The following is a 27,353-nucleotide window of genomic DNA, read 5'->3' on the forward strand; positions in this document are numbered from 1 at the left end:
CTTGCGGGCGGTTGAGTCTGTCCAAGCCTATTAGACTCTGGTGAAAGGAAAGCTGTCTGAAGCGGGCGCCACCGGAAATCACCAAGCGGCGAAGGGCTCAGGCCCTTACACGATGCGGTGCGGCTCGACAACCCAGCTCTTGTCCACCTTCTACTCGAATTTGGGCCGGATGTAGACTTCGTCGACCATGCCAAATTCACGCAAATCATGTGCATTGACAGATTCAACATTGGTCAAAACTCTCCAGCCCCTGGTCGACACCGGTGCGGATCTGGCAGCACACAATCAGAAGGGTTTCACCGCGCTCACGTACGGGGTCGAGACTGGAAATGCGCTCGTGGTCGAGTACCTCACCGCCCGCAGAGCGCGGTTGAACACCGTGGGTGCCATTTGGGAGGCCCACTGCATCACGCCTGCCAGGACTCGACCTTGGACCTGGTGAAGCTGCTTGTTGGTGCTGGGGCGTACGTCAATCTGGTCGATCCGCAGGTCGATTCGCAGTTTCATCAGGCTGCATTCGAGCCTTCAGAGCGTGATTTGAAGCTACTTACTGAATCTGGACCCCTTAGACGTAGTTCTGACGGGCAGTATGCGTGGCTCAACGCTCAACTTCGTCTGCCTTACGGCCCCGGTTTCCATTGTCACCGCCCTGTTGAACAAGGGCGCCCGCACTCATTGTGCTGGATGTCCAAGGCCGAACTACTTTGCATCTCGCAGCCGCCAATAGTGTCGGCCACTTTGAACTCATTTTCGACCAGCGCGAGGAAATCGAGGCACGAGGCCACGTCAGCCCCACTGTTTTGCACCGGATTATTCTCAGTGGGTCGATCGCGCAGTTCGAGGGGGGTTGAGTCTCGCGGGAGCAGTTGGATGTCGTCGTTGACGACGACGGCTGGACCCCGTGGCTGGAACCGTCTCGATCGACTAACTAGCCCGGGTGTTCAAGAAGAAATTATAACCGCCCTTCGCAACCGCGGTGCGGAATGATGGGCGCAGTGCACCTCTCTTGGACGAACGTGGACGGCAGCTAAGATCACGCGGTATCACGGCCATGCTGATAATGAAGTCCGTCTGACTGCTGGAAGAGGCGTATCGAAGAGGTCATCGGATGGACGGGGGTTACGATGCGCGGCGGGCCAGTGATAGCCACTCGAGAGGTGTCGCTGCTTCGTTTACGGGGGCATGCGATGGCTGCTTCATGGTAACCCTCTTCCCTCGCCTCCTGCTGTTCTTCCCTTGCCCTCCTGTTTCATCCGTGCATCCCATTCCTCTACCCCATAAACCGTGGATAGACAGGCTGACGCCGTGGTGGAGCCTCAACGACTATCGACACAAGTGCGAGATTTGTCTGGACTTCAGCCTCTGCTATAAGTACTATCCAACGCGGCAGGAGACAGGTCAGGTTCTCGCGTCGACGGGAGCACACGACGAGTTTTTGACGGTCCCGGTGGAGGGAGGTAACAGCCGCGGGGTCGCTAGCTCGACGCTGGATAATTGTTCATTGCTGCCAAGATTTGTACGCACAATTCTTCCAAATACCGCATTTTCAAAGGACAACCAATGCACTACAAGGTGTCTCCTTTTTCGCTCTACTAAAATCCAGGGTGGATTAGAGATATAGATAACTAACCATCGACCACTCAGTCATCCATACCGCCCATCCAAAGTTCAAATCTTGTGCGTCATCCTACTGCTTCGAACTCTTCCTTCCACTCATCCGCCTGTTGCAGCAAACGCAGTGTCGAGATGGAGAGTCCAAGAACGGAGATTTACCTGCCCAACACTAATGTATGTTGTAGAAGGTATTCCAGTTCTTCCACCTGCTGATCGCGCTGCTCCTCCAGCTGCGTGAGGCACGGCACCGGACCGGCTTTGACATCCGGCTGCTCTGTGATGTCGCTAATGAGACTCCGGTCTTCCTCGGACAGGAGTGCAGCCTTTTCAGCGACCATTATCTCGGTGCAGATTTTCTCGAGGAGATTCTTGGAGCAGTTGGACTTCTGTCCATGGTGGGCAATGGTTGTTAGTGGACTGCATGAGTAGGCGTGAATGGTGAATGATCGAGTAAGAAGGTAAACAGGGCCAAGGCCGGCACAAACAGCAAAAGAGAACTTATCACTGCGGTCTAGGCCTGCACCTCCTTGCAACTGTCCTCGCCATACTGCTAGACCTTCTTGTACTGTCGTGCGCGATCGCGCCCGCTCGTTCTTCCGGTGACCGAGTTGAGATTGCTGACCAGGTCCCACAGGACTCCAGCCTTATCACAAACCGATTTGTACTGTACAACTGATCGCTCGCCAGAAAAACGAACGTCAAATGCGTGGCGACTGGATCGCTGGCAACATTATCCGCTGCCTCAGCGCCCGTTGCCGCTGCTGGCGTCGGGCCCTTGCTTAACGACGTTTTTTTTTATGGAAATTGAATTGAACGCGGCGCCCTGGTTCATTCGAATCGCTGCTGCTCCGGCAATAATGTTGGTGTCACTGGCAGCCGCATTGCTCATGGTTTAAACTGAATTCAAAACCATCGAATGGTTCTTGGTTCAAGTTAGTCAAGATTCCACCCCAACCTTGCTGCGTGCGAACTCTTGGCTAGTGCCTACCAACCTAGGGACGTTGAAAAGTTTCTCCTTCAGCCAGTATTCCTCGCCATCCTTGACCTTCGTCCACGTTGCTTTATGCTCTTTTTGGGCAGTTCCCCCATGGCCTGGAAAGACCACCGTTGGTCATCGCAATGTGGCACTGGCTTTTGGTATCTTTGTCGGTCGCGTCGCACGCCTCATGTAGCTCCATGGCATAGACGTTTCGGCCTTCGAGTTCTGTCTCTCTTGTCGTGGTGGCGTCGTTGCAGACATCGGCCACCGCTCTATGGCCTTGAGTCGGTATGGACCTGCAGATCTCAGCGCAGATTGGTCGAAATACCTATCATCCGGACCTGCTAAACGGGGGCGAGCAGTCAGCAGTGATGGGTAGATTTTCCTGTCCGGTAACAGTGCCTTACCGTGTCCTTCCTTGACTTTGCCCAGGTCTGTCGGATATCCTCCATTTGTTTCAAGCGGTCGTGGAGCGTGCTTTGCATTTGGCTAGTTCGATCAAATTAAAACTTCCAGCTAAGACGCAAGCGCACAAGATGTATACGCTACTCGAGAGAGGGGAAAAAACCAGCACGTACCTCGAAAGTTCGACCAAGAACCAACGAAGAGACATGGCCGTTGACAGAACAATTGCTCAATCAGCAATGGCGGCTGCATTAGACGGAAAGAGACTGACCAGCTCCATCCTTTTGCATCTAGCAGGCGAAAGGCATAGTGAAAAGTATCGAAGGAGAAATGACGAGAGAACCAAGCTATTTGCCCGAGTCCGATGATTGTGAGTTTGTCGAAGCGAGGCCATAGTCACCTGCTGGATGATTCCTCGGGTGCCACCGCAGAGAAAGGGAATTGCGGCGGAGGGCCGTCAGTGCTCGAAAGGGAAGGTGCCACAACAACCGTCATTCAATCGCAGGCCAGTCAGCCACTCATCACGTGGGCCTACAGGTGGCTCAGCAGCAGGTGACTATCCCCGAGCACGAAGCCCTTGAGGCATCAACAACGCCAATTGAGAGAAGGATTCTCGGGACTGATTATGATCTTCCTCTGCAAGGTTGCTCTTTCAAGATCAACTTCTTAGAGGGTTTACGTAGGCACCATCTGTCATTGTATAGTATCAGCTCTAACGGACTGTGATGATATAGAGATATGTATATATGCTTTCCATGCTTCGGCCTTGTGGTCCCAACCTCGCGGGCAAACGGTCAATGAACACTGCCCGTGAAGAGGCCCACAAACTTTGAGGAAGCTGGCTCTACACGATGTAGATGGGGAATGAGCTTCAGGCGCTATTATCAATTCGTAAGCAAAGGAGGAGCGCATGAGACCAGTCTACATAGGTCTTAGGGGTCGTGTGAAAGACACTGAGCACTGTTTCGCCCGCGACGTGCCTCCGCCGCAAATGCTGCCCCAGTCAATTTCAAAAGTGCACTCTGTTCAGTCTCTACACCGAACATGCCCTAAGGGAGATCGAGTGCTTGCTAACCCTTTGCTTGTGCCTCTGACTCGCCCCTGACAAGGAAGATTTCTCGCGCGGAGTGTCAATGTTGCAGAGAGTGGCTGGGATTTCGGTTGGAACTTGTTTTAACGAGTAACAAAGTTGCTAGGTATAACGGGCAGCGCAGGACTGTAGGTATACAGGTTTACTCAAGACATGAATTCCTTTGTGTACTGCTCTTCGTCATAATATCTAGTAACGTACTTCTGGAAACAAAGATGAAAGACAAAAGTTACAGTTCAAAAACGAAGCCGATTCTACGGGCACGGCTCGCGGGTGAGAAATGCCAACATAAAGATCCAGGGCCTTGGATAGCTACATAGAGTGACACCAAACAGAAAACTCAAACGGGTGGACGAAATCAATACTGCACAAGCGATTGAGAGAACAGACCGAAGAATGAGCGAAGCGAAAGACTGGATGAGTGAATGAACGAGAGACCGAACAACAGAATCACCGCAAAACCGCAAAAGTCGAGAAACAAAAGAGAGACTATGAAAGCGACCGAGAGAGCAACAGGAAAATAGCGAATAGGAAAGTCGCCAAGGTAACCGAGTGACTTCTTGAGGGATCCTGCATGCCATGAGCAAACCCTTCAGAGACTGCACTGCACTGCCCTCCTCCTTCGAACTTTACAGTCCCATCGCACGATGAAGAATTTCCAATCCTTGCAAGTCCCCCGCCTCCGTACCGTCAAGATTTCGATCCACCCACCCCAGTGTAGCTCCTCCCTCGAAATCAATGAGCCACGCATCACGATTTTCATCAATCACAACATTGTCCCACTTGACATCTCCCCAGCAGTATCCATTCCGGTGTAGAGTTCGGACAGCGTCAGCCACCTGGTCATACCACTTCTGACGGTCAGCGACGCTCACCTCAGCTTCAGACTCAAGCAAACCGCGCAGGTTCCCGGAAGAAGAAGGGATCAATGTCGTCAAAAGGCCGGGCTGCGTAGTAGTACCCTTGCCGATTACTCCCACTAGCTTCGGTACCCGGAGGATGCATCCCTGGTTGGATAACTGAGTCATCGCCTTCAACATGGTAATCTCCCGAATGAACGGCTCGGTTGCCTTAGCATGCTTGTAGAGGAATGTATTTCCATTGATGGTGACTTCGTAGGCCGTGCTCTGAGAACCGATTTCGCGGAAACTTTCGACGTCGGAAAATTCGTAAACAGGGACATCGACCAGCGCGTCTTCCATCAACCCCCAATTGATCTCTTGGTACAAGTAGGGATCGCCACAAGGTTCGAATGTCACAGTATCGCTGGCCGCGGACGTTGGACGGAGGTAAAGCTTTCTGCGCAACAAAAAGGACTCTATGTCGTTAGGCCGTGGGCCCATGTGCGAGGTGATATAGGATAGGAAATGTGGCACTAGCAGCGATGAGAGCTCCTCCCAGGACCCCCTATTCCTGTATATGTCCATGCATTGGTGGTGGATTGTTTGCTTGGCATGCTTGTCATGCTCGGTCATGGGCGCAGGCGAGTCGAAAATGATGAAGTAGTCGGTCTCCATGAGGCCCTCCGTGTCCTTCACCCTGAGAACAATCCATGCCTTCTGAATATCTCCCTGCTCAACCCCATGGCCGACCCAGTGGCCGATGCCACTCAAAGAAACTCTGAACCGAGATCCCGCGACCTCGATAGGCACGTACGACAAACACGTGCCGTTGACCGTTTCTAAGAAATCAGAAATTGCTTAGTTCAATTGCAACACAGTCTCAGATGTGTCATACATACTCCATGATCTATCGTTAGAGCCGATTTCGACAGTGGGGCTCTCAGGCTGAACAGTGTTGGGAGCATCACTGGAGAGGACGCGGGGCTCGGTCCCGTCCGGAGCATCACTCGGGGGGCTGGTCGGCTCGGTCCGTTTGACGACGTTCTCGTTGAAGCCGCCAGGCTGATCAGTGTTGGGAGCATCACTGGAGAGGACGCTGGGCTCGATCCCGTCCGGAGCATCACTTGGGGGGCTGGTGGGCTCGATTTGTTTGACGACACTCTCGTTGAAGCCGCCAGGCTGATCCGTGTTGGCTGCATCATGTGGGACGACGGTACGTTCAGTTTCCTTTGCCATGGTTGCTGTAAGAGACCAATGTATGGATGAGCTGAGTGTGTATGGTAAAAGGTACAGATGAGATGAATTGGAAAGACCTTCGAGGAAGGCAACGAGTTGGGCTTGATTGCTATGAAGAGAAGACGAAGGAAGGGCTTTATAGAAGAGTCTGCTTTGCGAGAAGAGGGGTGCCTCTTCATATGGCAGCAGCCACAATGACTTGACGAAACTCTGGCTTCACAAAGGTACAACCTGGTAGGAAGAAAAACAAAGCGGGAGAGAAACTCAGGTTGCGATCAGCTAGAGAAAGCGAGAATCGGTATGCTGTTTTTGCCGTTGGGTTCACGCGCCACCGGAATCCCTCTGTGAATATTGCTGTCGGTGTACATACAACCCACTCTGCCCAACTCTCACGCTACAGGCCCTTCGAGCCCATTACTGCTCGTAGTACGGGATCGGGCCTGCATCTGCTGCAATCTTACCACAAGCCCTCATCGACAGAAATGAAGTTCGGTTCTTTGTTCCCGGGCAGTGAATTTTTCTCCTTCAGCCCCGATCCATCAACCAGCAGAAAGTCCTTTTGTCCCTTTTTTGCTTTGTTTCGTTTTGGTTTTTTTTTTTTTTTCTTTCTACCAATAAACCCACTACATTATCTTAATCCGATGCTCTTTTTATCATTGGGCCAATTTGTTTACATTATCGATAGTGGGTCGTATCGGCGGCGGCTGGGCTTCCGCCTGCCCTCCCAGGCATTCTTGGCAACAATAAGCAGGGACCATCTTAATTTTATCTTCGGTTTTGAAATGTATAATTCATGTTTCTATCCTAACTATTCTGAATATGATTATCTTTTTTGTTTCCGTTTTCCCCCCCTCACATTTTACCTTTTGCGCTCTCCCCGTTTACCCCATTTCCCCCCCCCCCCCCCCGACTCCTCAACTACCTCCCGTCTTTACTCTTTCTTTCCCCAAGTGTCATCGCTTGTATGCTATTGAGATATCGATGAAATGATTTCTTTCCGAGCTCCTAAAGGTAGAACTATACCGATTAATTGCGCATCCATTTCCCAACTCTGGGGGGCTTGAGTGTATTGACTGTCACTTGTACTGGTCCGCGGCATGTAATGATTTGTTCCGAGTAAATGGCATATAGTCCAACGTAACCAGCAAGAGATAAGAAAACAAGCAAAGGGAAAAGGAGGACGAGAGACGACTGGAGCAACCAATCCATTGCCGGAGACTTGAGATATTCGGGTGAAATTGTACATCTAATCGATCAACCGGTGAATACCGGGCAGTGTGAGACTTCCATGATTGCTCAACCCGAATCCGTTGCCTGGTAGTATGTTTGACCTAGTCCATGGCTTTTTGCTTGGAATTACTGCTGCCCTATCGGGACTGATAGATTTGAACGCAATGTGAGTTCGGCATCGCTATGATAAATACGAGACAGATGCGTGGCGATCCGATATGGTCCTGTAAGTCCAAGAAGGCTGCTGTCTTGTCAATAATATGCCTATCCCGATCTAACCGGGCAACACGATCGAGATAGACGTGGAGATTGACCTCTGCGGACGTTTCCCAACGCTGGGCTCTCTCCTAGCTTCCACAATGATTGCACAGGCCTGTATCTAGCCGGCTGCAAAGCGATTCAACAGATAATTTTGTAGGAATCAAACAGACACTTGTACACATTATTTCAGTGACCCTTCCTAAAATCACATAAAGGGATACGTGAGCGGATACTTCGCCAAGTGTTTAAACAGTAACAACGAGGGCGTATTATCCAACAAAAGCCTCCACCCTCAGATTGTGGGCAGCTGATTGGGGTCACTTGCAGGCTATGGCGCGATGATAACGAAGGGCTAGTATTGGGACTCCCTTCGCAATTGTGATCGGATTACTTGCAAGTCTTTAGCTTTAGTTCCTGGATCGATCAGAATTAGCCCAGCGTTTGTATTCTTTGCACTGCAGAGTCAATCATGTATAAATTACCTTTCCCGGCGAATCTAAAACTTCCAAGGCTTCACTTCCCCGGAAAAGAACCAATTTTGGAGAGGAGTTTCAATTCTTGGTGTCTAGATGGCAGCGCCGGACCTCATGTTCTTTCATTGTTGACTGGTCTGTTGAAGTATGGATAGCTATCACGAGTAGCTCAGGCGCCCTAGATCGGGGACCTAAGGTTCTCTGGCGTCTACTCTGGCTCTTTGGTCACGTTATCACTAGGTAGCGTGTTGACAATGAATTACACCTGATGTTTCAGCTCAGCTAGGGCGTGATAGAACTTCTCCAGCAGACCCACACGAAACTTCCATTCTGTGTTGTAGCAAAGCCGCGGTAGCGATGAATGACGTCTGGCAGCCAGAGCGGCAGTGTACTAGGTATTATCGAAGCCCACTCTGAGTTAATTACTGAGGCTGCCCGATCGAGGTGCGCCATGTCTATATAAGGACACCAGATTCCACTTCTGAGAATTTCTTCTTTCAATTTCATCAATTCTTCTTGCTTCGTCTGGTCACACATCCCTGCGCGTCCATCACACAGATTCAAAAGCGACCAATTTTTAGTTTTCCCTACAAACCCCATTCATTGTCCAAAAATGTCATCCAACGCCGACGACAACGCCCGTGGTAACGACCAGGGCCACAGCGATGGCCGCAATAGCGTCGCTCTGGGGGGTAATTACAGTATTTTTGGCTTTCAGATCGACACTTTCACCTACGTGAGCTGGGGGCCAGTTGCCCACAGACAAACCTCTTCCCACGCAGGGAACGCGTCCTCCGTCTCCGGAAAAGGGACCACTCCCTCCAACTCGACCACAGGGAGTAATCCTTCTACCGGCAACTCCCGCCAGTCCGCCTCTGGAAAGAAGTGATGACAATGAATCACGGTGACCATTAGTCGATCGACGAACAAGATGGAAGGCTCACTAATTCGCGGGGTAGGACGGCAATCGGAAGGGAGCCGCCGATGGTGGACTGCTTTCGTCCCTACGACTATGACCGGGCCAGGGGGTAAGGGGGGTGGAGGGGGGGTGAAGAGGGATTGTGGGAGTCGACCTGGAGTGGAAGAAGGGGGTGGATTGACATTCGGGGCCCGTGATGTTGGCTTTCTTTCTAATTGTTAGCATAGAGTGGTAGTCACCCGCCAATAGATCCTTTGTGCCGTACTTCTTCCTTTCCATGACCTCCGAGGACAAGAACCGATGACCTAGTAATGGTATCCGTAGTCCTGGCAGTAGGATGAGCCGTACGCTAGAGAATCCTGGGCCCGGCGACCTTGAGACTCAGTATATGCGGCTGTCCTCTGTTTTTCTCCTGTAGCAGCTGCTAAACCTAAGCGAGACTGTGTAGTACTGCTCCCCGTTGGCTGCACTGTTGTATGATGCCGTACTCCTCGCATCAACGGTAATCCTGCCTGAGGCCACGCAGTCGCGGCTTTCCAGCCAACCACTCAGCACTACCTACGAGTTGGCTCTCAGCATCTGCTCCTGTTGCAAACTCCAGATGTGACATAATGGGACTGCTCCTAAGCTAAACACACTTGCCGTATTCTTACCGGCCGGAACGTCTTTAAGGCCCATCGGGAAATAGCCATTGGTCAAGCAGCAAACCGAACGTGAAAGCCTGATCATGGTCCGGAGAAACAACAGCAAAGTACCCCAGCTTGCTGTAGTACCGTACCTAGCTACAGAAATGGCTCAGGCGAAATTGCCTTCACACGCGACTGCTCAATCAACTCCAGATACGGCTCAATAGACTCTCGTGCATGTCTAGGCTTGTTGAATCATCCCTCCCCACTCTTTTGCATTTACCTTTCTCGCTTCGTCCTGCCCGATTCTGTCGCGATACTGAGACCACGGGCGACGTCATGCCCGCGAAGTCCCCTGAGAGATCGAAATGCTTTGGGTTTCCCTGACTTCAACCCGGTGAAAGACTGAGTCGGCAGACACGTCATGCTCTTGCCCATTAACAGCTGTCTGTTGGGCGTCTCGCCGGTTGTGTTTTCACTTTGAACGACCCCGAGTAATCACAGGGCCAGCCTTGGCCACTAAGCTCGGCTAGACACGCCTATTGCGGCTGTAATTACCTGGTATTGCTGGAGAAGGGTGGGTAGGGGCGGACTGATCGGTGCCCCTTTTGCTCAATAACATCAAGCTGGACAATGAATTGAACTCTTTCTCAGCTGCAGTGATCTTGGGCACCCAGAATAGCGAACGCAGAATACAAGCAACGAGACATCCTCATTGCAGCGAGGCTGAGAATGCAGATAGACATATCTTCCCGGGTGAACGAGATCACGCGGCCAGCCGCCGGGAAAGGCGCGCCGGCACAAAGGCCTGGACCCTGCTCTAGGAGAAAGTTGATCGAATTGGCAGCGTTCGAGACGTTTCTATTCTCTCCTCTTTCTCCCCAAGAACAGTTGGAATACTGGCTACCAGATGTCTGAACGATGAATTGTTCCTACAAGGATGGAATTGTAAATTCGTCAGATGTCAACAACTCTGTGCTTCGTGGTTGGGAGGTTAGAAGGTTGGGAAATTTGAAGGGGCAGTGCAAATAAGACATCCGATCTCATCAGAGTGGCGGTTTGCACGATGATAGGGCGGCAGTTACGGCGGACGATTGCCGCCATCGGGCAAATGAGTTTTTGCTTGGTGCTCTGCCGGCAGAATCAATACATTAAGAGGCCTTTCATCAAGCACCTCTCACCAAGCACCTCTCACCAAACACCTCTCACCAAGCACCTCTCACCAAGCACCTCCCATTAAGCACCTCCCATTAAGCACCTCTCACCAAGCAAGTAAATAAGTAAGCAAGCAAGCGAGCGAGCAAGCAAGGCAGCGAGGCAGTGAGGCCTCTTACCAAGCACCTCCTACTAAACAAACAAGCAAATAAGTAAGCAAGGCCTCTTACCAAGCACCTTCCACCAAGCAAATAAGTAAATAAACAAGCAAGTAAGACCTCTTACCAAGCACCTTCTACCAAGCAAGCGAGTAAGCAAGCAAGCAAGGCAGTAAGGCCTCTCACCAAACACCTTCCCACTAAGTAAATAAGTAAACAAGCAAGGCAGCGAGGCGGCAAGGCCTCTTATTAAGCACCTTCCACCAAGTAAACAAGTAAGTAAATAAGTAAGGCAGTAAAGTGTCTTACCAAGTACCTCCTACCAAGTAAATAGGTAAGTAAATAAGTAAATAAGGCTTCTTACCAAGCATTTCCTCCCCGGGAGCTGGCCGACGCGGTAAGTAATAGCAGAATACATAGTCATATAAGTACTCTTTACTAAGACTAAATCTCATCCAATTAATTTCTGTCTGTACCGACTAATTAGCCTAATAACTGACTAAATAAAATGTAGTTTAGAAATTCTCCAAGGGACAGGACCTAGTTCTTATTATAAAGCGGTAAGCATAGCGGTCAAAGGACTTATGAACTCCATTTGCCCGATGGCGGCAATCGTCCGCCGTACGGCAGTCAAGCAATGTGGCTGCTCACGTCGTACAACTTGGCAGGACCCCGAGCCCATTTCCCACTTCCCCGTCCCTATCCTCCTCTGCCATCGGAATTGCCAAAATGACCGTGTAGGCTATGAGGGTACTTTGTCATCGGCCCGTGCTGCCTAGGCGCCTCTGACCGCTGGTTACCAGCCCATTGGACCCAGGGACTTGACTGAGCTGTGATAGGTTCTTGCCCAACCAAAAGGGGGTTTACCATTTCCGATACGCGTATCGGAAATCAGCCTAATCAACAGCTGTCCTTGCTCTACGACGGAGTGCAGTACGCTCTGGCCGTACCATTGATCGCTGAGAGACCCCTCCCTCTACGAGTCTACTTTGAGCAAAAGCGATGGCGGTTGAGGCTCGCCAGAGATAGCAGTGAACCGTTCCTCATGCAAGGTAGGTCAGGGTTGGAAGTACGAAGCCCGCCTGTCATCGAGGCCGCATAATGACGGATAGATGCCCAAATGCTAGCCACGTAGCGTGAGTATCCTGAACACTGTCTCAACCGAGGTCAACGATGATTCATAATCAGAGGAAAAAAGGGGATTAAGTTCGCGCTATGATGTCTACCGCGGACCGATACCAGGTGGAGATCGGAAAGAATTGAGTACTGTAGGCTTCGTCACAAATATGATGGGTTGTTGTTGTTGTTGTTGTTGTTGTTGTTGTTGTTGTAGGCTGTAATGCAATCCGCATAGAGCTTGAAGTGGAGATTCGGGCTTATCGCAGAATCTTCGTGAGAAGTGGGGCTTGGCTGAAGCCTAAATCCTTCCGGTCAGCCTGTCAGATCATATCCTTACAGGATCATGCATACATCCCCAGCGGCAGGAACAAGCAGAGGGGATTGAATCTCTACAGTACTGACTTCTCGTATCCAAAAGTACCTAGAGCAATGAGAGAATGGCTCCACTCGCCAATCATCAGGCAGTCTAAGCCTACCCAACATTCCCAACATCAAATTTGAGACTATTGTCAGGACTAGCCACGCCTCAATCAAATATTTTCAATTGTTTCACGGGGTCCTTCAAGAGAAGCCCGAGCAAAAGCCTGAACCCCAACCATCCTGATCATAATACCAATCTCCCTACTCCTCAACTACGTGACCTAGCTCGCCATCTCCCACTTCTGCTTGCCTCCGGTTCTGCTTCACATTCTCCTGACATGGCTGTCCTCAGTGCACTTCCACCTCCGTCCGGTTCTCGCCCTCTGCAGCCCACCACACCAAGAAATCGGACCGACTGTGAGCGTCAACCTGAAGAACGCTCATTTCGACGACCAAGTGTTCTGCTGCTTGTACATCAACCACAACGAGTTCCTTCAACGATGTTTCCTTCTCCTCCTCCTCCTCCTCCTCGTCCCATTCGTTCTCATCCTCCTCTTTTTCCTCCTCCTCTTCTTCTTCATCCTCCTCATCTTCTTCTTCGCCCTCCTCCGCCTCCTGCTCACAATCCCTACGACAAGATGGGACGACTCCAAAGCTGCTTTCCAACCCGCGAGCCGACGAACCCTCCAGCGCGACATGATCTACCCAAGAACCGCCGCTTGACCAGCAGCTCTCCCTCCTCCCCGCTGAGGCCAAGGTGCGCGTGTGCGAGCAGACGGACGACAGCCCAGCAACCAGGAAGATCGTCTCGCGCCGAACAACGACCGAGGATGCTGACACCGACCTTGTGCTCAAGCTACAGGGCATCGGTCGCCGCCGGTCGATCGCCGTCAGCACCAGAAATGATGCTCCGAACTCCAGTGTCGCTGCACTCGTCTCCTGTCCCACATCACATTCAGGGGAGCTATTCCCCGAGGGACAACCAGCCGCGAGTCATGCACGACCCCTGCATGGTCACATCGACCACACACCCTCCGTCCTACCAGCCGACCAACCGTCTGCTTCCCGACCGCACCCATCGAGGCATATAGAAGCAGACGCTGCGGGAAGGCAAGTTGCAACCGCCAGTCTTCCGAACATACGCTCAGGGCATCGCAATCCAATCACGCGACCATCACCACAAACGTCCGACCACAAAGGCAACACACGTACCACGAGGGCGAACTCTAAAATGCCCCCACAGGATACCATAACCCGGACCCTGGGATTTCCAGACCCAGGAACCTGGGACGCGTGGTCTGCTCGCCACCATCTCCGCCAATTCCCACTTCGCACCCGACCACGACCCAACATGACAGACGGGGCGTTTATCCGGTCGATCCTGATTCGGATCCTCATTACCGGCACAGTGGATCTGACAGCTGAACCCATGGCGTTCAGAGATTAAGGTTCGATACGTTTCCAAGGGCCCCCTTGAAAGTCCCCACTTTTATCCCCGCTACCCTGCATCTGCAGGATTCTGGCTGACGCGGAGGAAATTGCCTAAACCCCTGCAGATCAGTTAGACGCGATTCAATGCGGCCGGACGATCCTGTGCCCTGTGCCCTCACTGCTCTTTGACCCTCCGACCGCCCGGATCGACCACGTCACCCCCCTGAGTACCCTCGAGTCATGCCAAAATATTGTCACGTGACCGGCTGGTCACCCGCGACCGCCCCGGCCGGTGTGCCAACAGTACGGACATCTGGGGTGCGGGACTCTCTCGGGACTCTGGCTTCGTGGGCCTCATTTCCTGACTGAAGTTGCTGTCAGTCGGTCCGTTCATGCGTGAACGTATTGTGGCAGTGGGTCGGAAGGATAAGTATGACTCGGGGGATGTTCACAGAGACGAGATGAGGTAAGGTTCTGGGTAGGGAGGGGGTCTCGGTCTAGATAGGGGTGTCTGGTAACTACATCGACGCTCCAGGGAGTGCGCGATGGTCTTGGGGCTTGGCTATCCTCGCGTGATGGGATCACCTAGTTAGGAGTCTCCTGTGTAGTGCCTTGTAGAACGCTAAAACAATGCTGCGGTCGCAGAAGGGGTCTTGTGCCGGGGGCGATGGGGCATGGATGGTTTTACGCGTCTGAGACCTCGGCCAGAACAGTCGCCTGCCAGCAACATGCGACAGTTCGTGTCATGTTACCTTGTGGGAAGTATCATGTAGTCCCCGGGGTTTTCGATCTCCTTACTGTGTGTGGGTGTGCGTAGGCTCCTCAACAGAGGTGGGCTGCGCTCGTAGTCACGTGACTGCGCCGCGTGTTGACCGCAAGCCAAGCACTCCTTCCTCGCAGCAATCAACATCCTGTCGGTAAGTCATTCTGACGAGCCTGAGGCCTCTCCGAGGTCTGCTCACCGCCCTCCCTACCATGTTGATAGCCTCGTTTCCTTGAGTACCTTGGTAGCCATGAATCTCACGGTTTTTCACGCCTCGGAGAGGTGGTTCCATCACTTTCAGCGCTGGTTCAAGTCAAAGCTGACACGATGGGACTGGGCTCTGCATGGTCTAAGTCATGTCCAGGATGCTGGGGATAGTAAATGGAATTTCCAGTTGGGCTACACTACATCTCCCCCATTGGAGGAGACGCCATCCCACTTCACCATTTCTAAGTTGCATTACAGTTTGTCCGAGCACATTCCGGTATGACTTGAAAGCATCTGCTATCTTCTCCAGCGCAGCGAGGTTCCAGCACAGCGAAGTCCCGCCCGCAATCCAATCTCCAATACCTCCCTCCCCCTACACCACCTTCCCCTGCTGCCACCACCTCCGAAACGGCCGCACACACTCATCCCAAAGCGAGCTCGGCGGCTCGGTGGCCACTAAGACAGCCTCGTAGGCCGTGATCTCGAGGGCCTCCCAGCGGAGATCGACCTCCTGGGGACGGCGGAAGCGCGTGTTCCGGAATAGCTTCCAGGCGAAGTAGAAGACGGGCATCAAGATGGGGAGAACATACCTGAGGAGGAACAGCTTGGGATCCCAGGGCTCGAAGCAGGTGTAGCCGTAGAACAGGAGCACGAAGCTCATCCACGCCAGGCCGATGTACCCGCAGTACGGCTGCACCCAGCCGCGATCCGGCAGGGAGGCGCGGAAGAAGCAGAGGTAGGTGATGCAGATGATAATGTAGTTGAGGATCGTCGCCACGAGGTCGGGCAGAACTTCCACAACCATGTTCTTCATGGCGATGCTGTAGGGCGATGAGGCGCCTGTTCCCGAGCTGGTGCTGTTCAGTGCCACTAGCGTCGGGTCGTTGTAGGCGATGCGGATGCTCACGGCCAGAGCGCTGCCCACGAAGAAAATCATGAACCGCCAGTATACCATCTTGTATGCGTTCTTCAGATAGATGCGTTCGTGCTTCGCCTCGGCGGCGATCATGAAGATGAATTTCGGTCCGGTACAGGTGAACGCAGCAAGCCACAGCCTGGCGAGGAAGCCCTGGAAGCGACCCACCGAGCCCAGTGTCAAGGATTCGGCGAATGGAGTCTCCCAGTGCCGGAAGCCGTAGGCGTCGCCGGCAGGGCTACCGCCAACCATGGTGACGAAGGTGAAGACGAATAGCGTCAACAGAAGAATCACTTTGCCGCTGGATAGCCAGAATCCAGCTTCTCCATACACATGAACAGCGACCACGTTGAGGCATCTATGGGCGGTTAGTGTGCGAGGTACACTGGGCAGCAGCCAGTAGAGACTCACCCGTAGAGCACGATGCAAGCCGCACAGACCGCTGCCGGCGGGATGTTGTCGCTCCAGAACCACAAGACCAGATTCAAGGCGGTGATCTCGAATAGAATCACAATAACTTGGAAGATCAAAGATTCCAACCCGCAGTAAATCCCAGAGCATCGTCGACCCAGTTGCCGGTCATGCGGATGAAACCGCCGCTGCCAGGCATGTAGGTCGATATCTCCGCCATACAGTTGTTCTCCACGGCGGGGAAGACATTATGGATCACAAAAGCGACAAGTAACCCGCCGGGCCCTGCCTGCTGCAAGGCCGTGCCGATGCTGATGAACAATGCAGTGCCGATCACGACCAATTGAATCTTCCTGTTGCCCAAATCCCGGTGCATTTCATCTTGGATTCCGGTTGCTGACAGGCTTTCAGTGTGCGAGCCTGGGCCTGCGGCGTCTGCGTCGGGTCGATTTCCTATTGCAGAGTCGGGCCCCGGTGCTTTTTCCTCGGAGGCGGACATTGCTGCAAGCGCGAACAGGGTGAAGGGGTCAAAACGAGACATTTGAACAATACTTGGTGTTACGAAAACCTACACAGGCATTGGGTCGCATTAGAAAAAACCGGCACAGAGTAGAAGACCGCGTGGAACCAACCGTGGGAGCAATACGAGAGGGCCAAGTCACCCAAAACAACCCGTGTGGGGAAGAATGCGGGGTGACAGATCTGGGGAAAAAGGCCCGCCTCCATTGAGACATGATGCTTGAGACCAGTAGGTTGTGTGGGGGTGGATACGATGCTCAGAATTGAATTGACGTCGCGCCTTGTGTAACTTCTCGCCCGATCATTCCCAAGTCGACCCCTCCTCCCTTTCCCGCGTTTCCGACGGCCACGGCCTGCATGCTCGGGAGATCGGGATCTGGGTCGTAAATAGGAAGGATAATACGCCACCCGCGCGGGATCGACCCCAAGGCGCGTTTCTTACCTTTTCGGGGTGATTTCGCGCCTCTGTTTCTTCTCATGGCTGGATCACCTGCGCAGTCTGTGCGAGTTTGCGGATTGTCGGGTGACGATAGCATTGCTTTTCCAGCTTCACCAGCTTCAATCAAATAGATATATGAATGGCCGTCGTGATGCTCGTCAACTCATCTTTTTCTCGACAGCAGCGAACGCAGATCTTCCTTTGGTCAATAGCACTTTCAACACACGCATTCAAATCTCAACTTCACTTCACCCTCTCAAGATGCCTTCGATCGCCGCCCTTCACCCCGCACCGCCAACCGTGGTCGGCCCTACAACGAAGAAGGCGACCCGCCCGACCAACCCCCTCCCTCAGTGGCTCATCGATGGTGCCCGTGTGGAACACAAAGAGACGTTCAACGCGAAGCGACACTTGAACTTCCAGCCCCCGAAGGGCATCACGACTATGAAGGAGATCGGCCTCGAGGGACACGGGGTCTCCCCCGTTGCCGCCTCGGAGCCGTTCCCGCTGTTCTCCCCCGAGGCGATCAAGCAGATACGCGCGGAGATTTTCAGTGAGCCTGTCCTCAGAGACTGCCAATACTCGTCGAGCTTTGCAAAGAACATGATCCGAGGCATGGGCAGAGAGTGAGTGTCCTGTGACGTTCCTATTGGTGTGCCTCTCTAACCTTCCCATCTGTTTAGACGCGCCCCGTTCACCTGCGACGCGTGGAGCTCCCCGGAACTGCAGGCCGCCGTATCCCAGGTGGCTGGCATAGATCTCGTGCACGCGTTCGACTACGAAATCGCCAACGTCAACATCTCGGTCGAAGATGATCCATCCAATGTGGGCAAGGTCCAAGAAAAGCCCGACACGTCTGCCTTTGCCTGGCATTTCGACAGTTTTGCCTTCGTGTGCGTGACGATGCTTTCCGACTGCAGCGACATGGTGGGTGGGGAGACTGCCATCCGGACCCCCTCGGGAGAGGTCAAGATCCGTGGCCCAGCAATGGTAGGTTTTTGAACTCAAAACCTGCTATTTCTTCCTTCCAGCTGATCAATTCCACTAGGGAACTGCTGTAGTCATGCAAGGACGATACATCGAGCACCAAGCATTGAAGGCCCTGGGAGGCCTCGAGCGGATCAGCATGGTGACGTCGTTCCGACCGCGGGATCCCTCCATCCGCGATGAGCTGGTCTTGACCGGGTCGCGGGCCATCAGTAACTGGTCGGAGCTCTACCATGATTTCACGGAGTACCGGATGGAGTTGCTCGAGGAACGGCTCCGACGGAAGATGAAGGAGGAGCGTAAGAGGAAGGAATCCAAGCGTCCCTTCAACATTTACGACATGACTGAGTTTCTGACGGAGCAGAAGAATTTCTTGGAAGCGACGATCGCAGAGCTGACCCCCGTGGAGGATATGGACTAGTTTAGAGATGCAACCTTTATCTTATGTCAGAGAAGCACTACCATACATAATGAACAAGATGATTTTAATTGCAAGGTTCTGTGGTCGGTATGAAGTTTCCCGTAATGAGGGCACGGATGTTTTGTAGCCCTAAGTCTTACGAAGCTTCCCGACAGGCTTCGGATCGTCGGCTTCATTAACCGTCGGCCCGCTGACAGTGCGGGGTTAATATTGCTTAATCTTCTCCTTCCCATGCTCCAATCTGCCAACAGTTCGCAAGTTGTAGGCTGCTCCGCACCAAGACATTGATTAAACAGCAGCTAAGATGCTCGAGGCTAACCGCAAAGCGCGACGGGCAGCGGCCGCGTGAGTAGACCCTTAGCAAAGCACGTCGATAAAACGTGGTTAGTATTGACTCTACCTATTTTTGCAATAGGTGCGTCGCCTGCCGGCGGAGTAAGATCAAATGCTCGGGCGACCGACCGTGCAAGAATTGCCAACGGCGTGCGACCAAATGCCAATACTCCGACTCCAGTACGCGAGTTCTGGTCTCTGAAAGGTGAGCCGGCCTTGCTATCCATCGCCTCTTGAGAGGGATGTTGACTCCGAGCGAGAGATTAGATATCTCCGCGACTTGGAGAATCGGGCCCGCGCAAACCAAGCAGGAGCAGCCAAGCCCTCGCGATCCTCGTATCCTCATCAAGAAGATTTCCCGGATTTGCTGCACAACCCGACCACACGGGGCTCCGAATCTTCACCCGAGACTGAGTCCATGCTCAGCATCTGGACCAGCCCTTTCACATTGCCTACACCTGTTATCGTGAATGCGGGAACCACGAAACGCAACTGGCGTAGGTTTTGATTTCCCTTCAGCTATACTCCAAATTGACCCGAGCATAGTCTGGCTAGCGCCGACCTCCCCCTGGTCCTTCGTGGCAAGACTCGCCGTCATGATGAGCGGGAAACTGAACATGGATTCGCACCGAACTCTCAAGTTCCACATAGATGGGGACATCTACCCGCTAGATTGGAGGTCGCAGGTCCCGACCGAAGAGTCTCTCGACCCCGGGACTCTTCCATCCCTCGACCACGCCATCTACTCCATCAACAATGTGAAGTTCCATCTGGGCCAGGTATATCGCTTCCTCCCAGATGATTTCTGTGCACAAGTTCAGGATTTCTACGCGTCGCGGGGAGCATACGGAGCCACCCAGTCGTGCATGTGGTTCATTCGGTTCCTTCTACTTCTCGCATTCGGAAAAGCGTTCTCGTCGCGGACGAGATCTCACGGTACCCCGCCGGGGGCGAAGATGTTCTTGCGCGCCATGTCGTTGATGCCGAACCACACGTCTACGGGAAATGATAGCCTGGATGTGATAGAGAACTTGGCGCTGGCTGCCTTGTACCTGTACGCTATTGATCACAGGGAGGGGGCGCATTCTCATGTGAGATAGAACCACCACCAGCTTGATCCGCTAAGCTCACCTACTCATTCAAATATTTTGTCAGGTCGGCCAAGCAATACGCCTCGCACAGCTGGAGGGCCTGCATACGCAGCTCCCCGAACAGGAACTGGGCCATGCGACCGTCGCTCGGTGCAGGAATCTCTGGTGGACGTTGTATATCCTGGATCGCCAGATTTCTTCGTCCCTTGGTCTGCCGATGACCGTCCAGGATTTCGACATCACGACCTTGGTCGAGATCTCCGGGCCAACGCCGCAGGACCCTACCCTGAGCCTCCAAGTGAGGCTATCTCAGATGATGTCCTCCATCTTGAGTAGTACGACCAACTATCTCTGTGCCTAGCACCAAAAGAATTGCTAACGGCTATGCACCAGGGATATATCGGGCAGAGAAAACACAGATCGGTCGTTTTCTGGATGTGACCAGCGACATCCTACAGAAGATGGCGGGGCTCGCCGAAGAAATCGAGAAGATCTTCCCGGCCGGGTTCCAGGATTCCATGGACACGATGCCGCACGAGACGCGATACATCATCTTGCTCTACCACCAGGTACGACACATACCTTGACGTTTGGCCCTCCCCTCAACAGCACTAATTCTCACCCAACACAGTGCGTAATAATGGCAACCCGCCCTCTCCTCCTCTCCGTCCTACGAGAACGCCTCGAAAAGCTCGGCCGCGCCGAAGAAGAAGAATGGCAGAAGTTCCTCGCCCTCCCCAAAAGCCTCCTATCCATCGGGATCCGCTCCGCCGTAAAGACCCTCGAAATTCTATCCGACGAGAACATTATTCTAGGTATGTTGCACATGACCTGTAGTACAGTACATTCGAGCCTAGTCCCGCCAAGCTGATGGATGAATGAACAAACGCAGAGACCTTCCTCCCCTTCGACCTAGAATTCACCTTCGCGGCCGCGCTGCACCTGACAATCGCACAGACGCTCTTCCACCTCGAGCCCGCGGAGCAGTCCCACGCACAAGCGGCCCAGTTAATCCTCGACGAGATCGTCGCGAGCGGGAACCGCGTTGCGGAAGTCCGCAGGGTCGAGCTGGCTCATATCCAGTCGTTGTTTGGGGAGTTTGCGAGCCGCATGGAGGAGGAAGGGTTGCAGAACCTATCTTTACCGGGGATTATGCAGGAAGGGCAACCCGTGCGAGGGAGTGTTCCCGGAGAGGAGGAGTTGTTCCCGCAGGCGGAGGAACCCCCGGCTATAGGATGGCCGGCTTCCCCGGAGAGTAACACTCGGTCCACCACGTTAGCGGAGGAGGATCTATCCCGGAATCTGGATTTCTTGGATACGTTTGGGATCTCGTCGCATAAGTTTCTGTCGATTGTCGATCAGATTGGGCAGCGGGATCTTACGCAGGAGCTATGGGGGCCGCAGGCGGAATAGCTTGGGCGGGTGAGACTGGATCTTAACGATACAGATATACGAGGATATCATTGGGGAGCAGAGCGCATTCATGGAGGGCCGGGGGGGGAGGACTTTTATCCTTTTTTAGTTGACGGTACTTGGGTATGCGTGTCGCCTTTGGTTATTCACTTGGATGTTGGTTGGGGGGTTGAACAATATGGTAGATCCACGTGCTTGGCGCCGTTTGTCGTACACATCGAAAGGCTCGAAAGGATGGACGAGATTCATGAGCGGACTAACCGTCTTTGCCACTTTAAAAGCGACCTTGAGATTAATGCGGGCATGTTATGAGGCTCCGATCGCAAATACTGGATTTACTTGTATTAAAGAGAAGGTATTTCTTGTTGACATAGCTTATGTAGTAGCAACAGTCAGCGTGTGGCATTAGCCAGCAAACAACAGCATGCATCTTAGCCAGTATGATAATCCTTTTATGACTCGTGGCAATATAGCCGCGCCGTAGTGCCTATAATCAGCATCAGGGCAGTATTCCATCACGTGCCCGATCCTTTCCGTCACCTAGCGTGAAACCCCCCTAAAATTGTCAGCCTCGCGTGCAGATCAACTCATAACTGCTGCCTTGTATCCATCTACACTTCTGCGCATCAGCAAAACCGTAGCCATGTCCCCCTCAACCCGACGAACACGGACCAGCAAGCCCAAGTCCCGCAAAGGCTGCATAACCTGCAAGTACGCAGCACACCACCATCCCCATCAATCCTGACCCAAACCCCTGACAAGCTACAAACAGAATCCGCCACGTCAAATGCGACGAAGCGAAGCCCGAATGCGATCAATGCACGCGCACCGGCCGCAAATGCGACGGCTACACGAACGCCTCGCAAATGCAGCTACGCCAAGCCATCATCCAGTCCCCCCCGCGGCGGCCCAACGGACACCTGGGCGCCGATCGGCGGATCGTGCTTGTCCCAGGGACGCGTGAGGAGCGACAATATGTCCAGTTTTTCTGCGTGCGGACGACGCGCGCGCTGTCGGGCTTCTTCCCCTCGGGGTTTTGGGCCCGGGATCTACCGCAGCTAAGTTACCGGAATGCGGCCGTGCGCCATGCTGTTGCTGCTGTTGGGGCGCTGCATCTGCGGCAGCTGCAGGGTCGGCTGGGATCTCAGGGTGGGGGGTTGGGTGGGGATGATGCCTTTACGCTACAGCAGTATAACAAGTCTATCCAGACGTTTCTGCAGCAGATGGGAAGCGGCAACGAGATGGAAGCTGACCTGATGCTAATACAATGTCTTCTATTTGTTTGTTTGGAAATGCTGCAGGGAAACTCCAAGCAAGCGATGAACCATGTGGAGGGGGGCTTGCGGATCTTATCGAGACAAGTCCAGAACAGTAGCCTCGACAGAAGTCTGTATCAATTCTTCTGTCGGCAGGTGAATCAGCTATCGTACTTCGGTCGGCCATTGACGCCGTTGATAGATACTGTATCAAAAGACTTCGCGAACGTCACATCGAGTGGAAGGCTCGTGTTCGACCACATAGACCAGGCACGAGATTGCTTAACAAACATCACAACTCGATCTCTGTGCCTCATTCGCTCCGTACAGCGTCACGTCTGTGCGACCCCACAACACCCACTACATCCACAGCAACTCCAGCAGCAACTGGCACTGTTGCGGGAATGTCACGCATGGCTCCAGGCCTTCGAAGCCCTGGGAAAAAAGCCCGCAGCGACCAGTGGGATGCTCGATCCACGTGCGCCGCTTTCCATGACGTGCCAGTACTACACCGCAATCACATGGCTGAGCACCTGCACCTCGCTGGATGAGATGAACCTGGACCGGTTCCACGAAAACTTCGAAGCCGTAGTGTCGGCGGGAGAGAGGCTCATCGAGCTATGTGCTGCTGATCAGCCCAACTCGAGCACGGAGCACTTCTTCCTTGACGCCGACGTCATGCCAGTCCTGTACTGGACGGTTCAGCGGTGTCGGGATCCGCTCTTGCGACGCAGAGCCCTGCGTGCGTTGTCGACATACCCTGCCAGGGAAGGAATGTGGGATAAAGGACTGCATATTGCGGTCGCACGGAGGTTTGTGGCGTTAGAAGAGGCGGCTGTGACGCATCTGCCCGTCGCGCAGAGGTTTCCAATGCCACAGCACCGAGTGTATGATGCGATGATCGCCAGCGAACGCGAGTCACGTGGTAAGTGTAGCCCTGTGCTTTTCCGGTCTAAGCCGCATGGCGTCGACGGACCTTGGGAGAATAGGTGGGAGATTGTATGTTGGTGAACACGATAAGGCGTCGCTTCTAGCAGAATTTCGATTCTTTAAATAGATTTTTAGGCAACGTTTCTCAGGCATACTCCGAGAATAACATGACATTTCGTGCAATGGTAGCCCCGACGTGGTGGAAGATACGAACAGACCAATCAGACACCCGTCGAGGAATAAGAATTGCACTTAAACTCAAGCTATGGTTTGGAAGTACGAACTGAGCAATCAGCAACGGCATTTGTCCCGTCTTATCCCTTAGCGTGCGGCTGTGGATAAGATCCGAGTGTTTCGGTGCTTGCCAAGACCTTCAGCGGGTGCACCATGCATCTTCGCTGCCTAGGCCTTCCATGCACCGGCACGGGGCTGTGTAGTCTTCGAGTCTGTGGTTGGTCCCTTCGTAATGTCGTGAGGCATCCATAATCTTGTTCCGGTTGACTGAGGGCCTTTATTTATCATGATCTTAGATCGTCCGGCATATAAACGGCTGGCTCCGTCCGCTTAGCTCTCCTTGATCATCTCCCGTATTACTATCCTTCTATATCACCCATTTCTCTCACTTGTCTTCAGCATAGTAGCTCCCACCCGTCATGTCGTCATACAGTCACAAGGAGCTCTCCATCGGTTGCAAAGCCTACATCGAAGGCGTCCGCACCTCCTACGGCTACATTCCATCCAAAAGCGCCGGGATCGCCTTCTGTTTCCTGTTCGTGTTATCGATGATCGCGCATATCGTACAATTCAGCTGGAAGCGCACCTGGTGGTGCAGTCTGTTCAGTATCGGATGCATGGGTATGATCACTCTATTATGCCAAGACAACCCAGTTTATCTCTAACGCCCCAAATAGTGGAAGTCCTAGGCTGGGCGGGACGGACCTGGGCAGCGGAATGCCCGTACAACTCGACGGCGTTCATGATCCAGATCTCCACCCTGATCATTGGTGCGCAACAACTCTACGCCCCTCATACCCCTCAACACAAACACTAACTTCCCCCTCCAACAGCCCCCACCTTCTTCACAGCCGGAATCTACGTCCTACTAGGCCGCATCATCCAGCTCTTCGGCCGCGCCTCCTCACTCCTATCCCCAAAACTTTACCTCTGGATCTTCTGCACCTGCGACATCATCTCTCTAGTCGTCCAAGCCGCAGGCGGGGGCCTCGCGTCGTCGGAATCCGGTACCGTCAACGGCAACACAGCACCAGGGACCAACACGATGGTGGCTGGGATCGTCTTCCAGCTGATCTCACTGACGATCTTCGTCGTCTGCGCCGCCGACTTCTTCCGCCGCTCGCTGCGCCTCGGCTACCTCGACGCGCTGCTGCGCGGCCCGCTTGCGTATTTGCTGGGGGCGATGGTGCTCTCCGTCGTCTGCATCTATATCCGTAGTATCTACCGGACGATCGAGCTCGCGCAGGGATGGTCCGGGTACTTGATTACCCATGAGTCGTTCTTTGTCGGGCTCGACGGGGTCATGATGGTTGTTGCGGTGGCTGCGTTTAATGTCTGCCATCCGGGGTGGTTGCTGCCCGCGGATCATGTGTTTGCGGCTAAGGGGGGATGTCTTGAGATTGAGGACCTGGAGGCACTGGGGGCGTGTCGTGGGACCGAATACAGGGGATATGGGCATCAGTGAGTCGGTAGTTAGTTTATGCGGTGTGCTTGATTTTGGGGCTACGGGATGTCTATAGCCGAGCTTGAGGGTGCTGTTAGTATTTAATTTATGATTTTGGTTGTTTTCATCGGGCTTACATCGAACCGTAGTGTGTTGCCTACACCGTAGCCAGAGGCTTCTCTCCGAGTCAGTCGCTGGTGGAATATGAGTCGATGACGGCTGGGGATAGGGTTGTGTCGGGCGATTGGCCTTTTGATTGGTCAGGACGGTTTACCGTATTTTGACGTACAGTTAGCCACGAATTTGAAGCATCCATTAGAATGATGTACAGATCTCTCAGCCATTTGAGAGTGCATCACAACTTCAAGCAATACTACTTTTGTTCGAAATTTCTGTCAGTGTGTTGACAGAGTGGAGCGGCACTATGGAGCTGGGAGCTCGAAATGCTTTGCCAGCTATTACATATATCCCCGCACAGCTCCCAGTGGACGTCAGGACCCGCTCTGGTCGCCCTTCAATCAGCTCAATCATTATTGTGTGCATCCGCTAGGTAGTATAGCAAGTTTCTTGCAAATATAACCAGAAAGCGAGAAACATTAGAAAGAAATAACAAGAAAAGAACCTCGACTAATGGTGCCGCTGTATCTTCCAGAGTGGTCGTTACCGGGTGCCATAGGAAGCCAACGTTGGTCTTGTGTGCCTCAAATCTCAGGCATCGCTGCCCACTCCCGCTCGTAGTGAATATTCCCCGCCAGAAGTGGAACCAAAAGCAATATCTGCAGCAAAATGGTTATTTACACCCCTGGTTTATAAGAGCCAGCTGGACGCCGCCCGGCTCGAACTTTCTCAACTACACTCAATCAACCGAATCCACAGAGTGTTGTTTCTTGGGCATCTCTTGATTACTCCCCCGCAGCTCACGTGACAAGGTACAACCCTGGACAACCCTTCACCCATCAATAGTCCATCTACAATGTCAGCAAACAAAAGAGCGCGAGCCAACCCCGCCGGCGACGCCCACATCCGCTCCACGGAGACCGAGGAACCCGCACTAGCAGTCGACGAAGCAGAACTCCGCACGTACATCACTAGCCTCCCCGCAGCAAGGTCCAGGAGATCCTCGTCCACGCCGCGAAGACCCACCGGGACGTGCAGGCCCGGATCGACGAGCCGTCGACGCCGAGAAGCGCAAGCGCCAGGCCCACGTGATCTCATTCGACCGCGATTCGGGCCAGGTGTGGAAGGCGCTGAACGTCACGCACGCGCGCCTGAGCGGGTCGCGTCAATACGAGAAGACGTTCGAAGTCGCCGACGACATCCGCTGGACGATCAAATCCATCGCCGGGCAGTGTGGGCCGCTGGTTAATGCGCAGACGCGGTACAATGGATTGTCGGTGCTGCGCAAGATCGGGCGCAGTATCGTGCTTTCGTGCGGGGATACGCTGCCGCATGACGTGCAGAAGTCGTTTCAGTCTGATACAACGCTGGAGAGGGCGATGATGGCCATTGTGAAGGGGGTGGAGAAGGGGGAGAGGGAGCGGGTGATGCGTGAGAACACTGGGGATGGACTGTGGGCGAAGTTGATGCAGTTAACCGAGGAGGCAAGCGAGTATCGTTGCTTCACCCGGCTGGGCGATGTGCTCAGGATGATGGAGGGGGAGGAGATTGAGGTGGATTTGGGGTTTGGAGGGGCTGTTTCTGGTGTCAACGACGCTCCGGGTTATGGTGGACTGGATGGGTCTGACCTGCTTGACGATTACTATAGCTCGCAGGATGATGATGACTATTATTGAGTTCAGTTATGACGATGCCCCGTTTCTATTCCTTGCACTGGGGATATCGCCCTTCAGCCACTGCTTCAGGCAGCCAATATGCCCCGCCAGATCGACGAACAATCATGATTCTCGATCTGTACACTTCTTTATTCGTAAGCACACCGCAATTAGCACAGAATGAATCTTCACAATGTGTAACAAGGACTCTAAGACGCCACCATGTCACCACACGTGACTCTTCGTAGCGTTCGTTAACGCCCTGTGATAAATAACAACAAAGACGCGACGCGACCGACTCCATGTGCTTTCTCTCATC

General features: G+C 53.3%; 10 protein-coding genes across 10 annotated transcripts; 7 read left to right on the forward strand and 3 right to left on the reverse strand.

Annotated features, from left to right (window-relative positions):
- Nucleotides 1-187: 187 nt before the first annotated feature.
- BO97DRAFT_425086 (uncharacterized protein) lies at nucleotides 188-2,027 on the forward strand (the record flags this gene model as incomplete). Its single annotated transcript, XM_025697035.1, has 5 exons — nucleotides 188-379; nucleotides 421-587; nucleotides 662-819; nucleotides 1,086-1,516; nucleotides 1,800-2,027. 5 exons carry the CDS (start codon nucleotides 188-190, stop codon nucleotides 2,025-2,027), a joined length of 1,176 nt encoding a protein of 391 aa, XP_025550941.1.
- Nucleotides 2,028-4,717: 2,690 nt separating this feature from the next.
- On the reverse strand, nucleotides 4,718-6,166 carry BO97DRAFT_425087 (uncharacterized protein; the record flags this gene model as incomplete). The annotated part of the gene is made up of 2 exons (XM_025697036.1): nucleotides 4,718-5,769; nucleotides 5,830-6,166. 2 exons carry the CDS (start codon nucleotides 6,164-6,166, stop codon nucleotides 4,718-4,720), a joined length of 1,389 nt encoding a protein of 462 aa, XP_025550942.1.
- A 2,577-nt stretch (nucleotides 6,167-8,743) lies between these two features.
- On the forward strand, nucleotides 8,744-9,162 carry BO97DRAFT_425088 (uncharacterized protein; the record flags this gene model as incomplete). The annotated part of the gene is made up of 2 exons (XM_025697037.1): nucleotides 8,744-9,015; nucleotides 9,090-9,162. 2 exons carry the CDS (start codon nucleotides 8,744-8,746, stop codon nucleotides 9,160-9,162), a joined length of 345 nt encoding a protein of 114 aa, XP_025550943.1.
- Nucleotides 9,163-12,815: 3,653 nt separating this feature from the next.
- Nucleotides 12,816-13,546, reverse strand: BO97DRAFT_425089 (uncharacterized protein; the record flags this gene model as incomplete). The annotated part of the gene is made up of 2 exons (XM_025697038.1): nucleotides 12,816-13,406; nucleotides 13,511-13,546. The coding sequence occupies 2 exons, from the start codon at nucleotides 13,544-13,546 to the stop codon at nucleotides 12,816-12,818; spliced, it is 627 nt and encodes a 208-aa protein (XP_025550944.1).
- A 1,695-nt stretch (nucleotides 13,547-15,241) lies between these two features.
- On the reverse strand, nucleotides 15,242-16,736 carry BO97DRAFT_425090 (uncharacterized protein; the record flags this gene model as incomplete). The annotated part of the gene is made up of 3 exons (XM_025697039.1): nucleotides 15,242-16,142; nucleotides 16,196-16,301; nucleotides 16,325-16,736. 3 exons carry the CDS (start codon nucleotides 16,734-16,736, stop codon nucleotides 15,242-15,244), a joined length of 1,419 nt encoding a protein of 472 aa, XP_025550945.1.
- A 678-nt stretch (nucleotides 16,737-17,414) lies between these two features.
- On the forward strand, nucleotides 17,415-18,561 carry BO97DRAFT_453349 (uncharacterized protein; the record flags this gene model as incomplete). Its single annotated transcript, XM_025699065.1, has 3 exons — nucleotides 17,415-17,779; nucleotides 17,837-18,143; nucleotides 18,202-18,561. 3 exons carry the CDS (start codon nucleotides 17,415-17,417, stop codon nucleotides 18,559-18,561), a joined length of 1,032 nt encoding a protein of 343 aa, XP_025550946.1.
- Nucleotides 18,562-18,865: 304 nt separating this feature from the next.
- On the forward strand, nucleotides 18,866-21,417 carry BO97DRAFT_453351 (Zn(II)2Cys6 transcription factor; the record flags this gene model as incomplete). The annotated part of the gene is made up of 8 exons (XM_025699066.1): nucleotides 18,866-18,906; nucleotides 18,977-19,099; nucleotides 19,162-19,391; nucleotides 19,441-19,985; nucleotides 20,050-20,320; nucleotides 20,379-20,554; nucleotides 20,617-20,800; nucleotides 20,878-21,417. The coding sequence occupies 8 exons, from the start codon at nucleotides 18,866-18,868 to the stop codon at nucleotides 21,396-21,398; spliced, it is 2,091 nt and encodes a 696-aa protein (XP_025550947.1). The 3' UTR covers nucleotides 21,399-21,417.
- Nucleotides 21,418-22,010: 593 nt separating this feature from the next.
- Nucleotides 22,011-23,665, forward strand: BO97DRAFT_391227 (Zn(II)2Cys6 transcription factor domain-containing protein; the record flags this gene model as incomplete). Its single annotated transcript, XM_025693811.1, has 2 exons — nucleotides 22,011-22,109; nucleotides 22,171-23,665. The coding sequence occupies exons 1-2, from the start codon at nucleotides 22,042-22,044 to the stop codon at nucleotides 23,663-23,665; spliced, it is 1,563 nt and encodes a 520-aa protein (XP_025550948.1). The 5' UTR covers nucleotides 22,011-22,041.
- A 572-nt stretch (nucleotides 23,666-24,237) lies between these two features.
- On the forward strand, nucleotides 24,238-25,411 carry BO97DRAFT_434870 (RTA1 domain-containing protein; the record flags this gene model as incomplete). Its single annotated transcript, XM_025697700.1, has 4 exons — nucleotides 24,238-24,439; nucleotides 24,496-24,588; nucleotides 24,652-25,187; nucleotides 25,361-25,411. The coding sequence occupies 4 exons, from the start codon at nucleotides 24,238-24,240 to the stop codon at nucleotides 25,409-25,411; spliced, it is 882 nt and encodes a 293-aa protein (XP_025550949.1).
- An 824-nt stretch (nucleotides 25,412-26,235) lies between these two features.
- On the forward strand, nucleotides 26,236-27,055 carry BO97DRAFT_425095 (uncharacterized protein; the record flags this gene model as incomplete). Its single annotated transcript, XM_025697040.1, has 2 exons — nucleotides 26,236-26,319; nucleotides 26,366-27,055. 2 exons carry the CDS (start codon nucleotides 26,236-26,238, stop codon nucleotides 27,053-27,055), a joined length of 774 nt encoding a protein of 257 aa, XP_025550950.1.
- Between the last annotated feature and the right edge of the window lie 298 nt (nucleotides 27,056-27,353).

The sequence above is a fragment of the Aspergillus homomorphus genome (genome assembly GCF_003184865.1).
Source record: "Aspergillus homomorphus CBS 101889 unplaced genomic scaffold BO97scaffold_20, whole genome shotgun sequence".
Taxonomy (NCBI): Eukaryota; Fungi; Ascomycota; class Eurotiomycetes; order Eurotiales; family Aspergillaceae; genus Aspergillus; species Aspergillus homomorphus.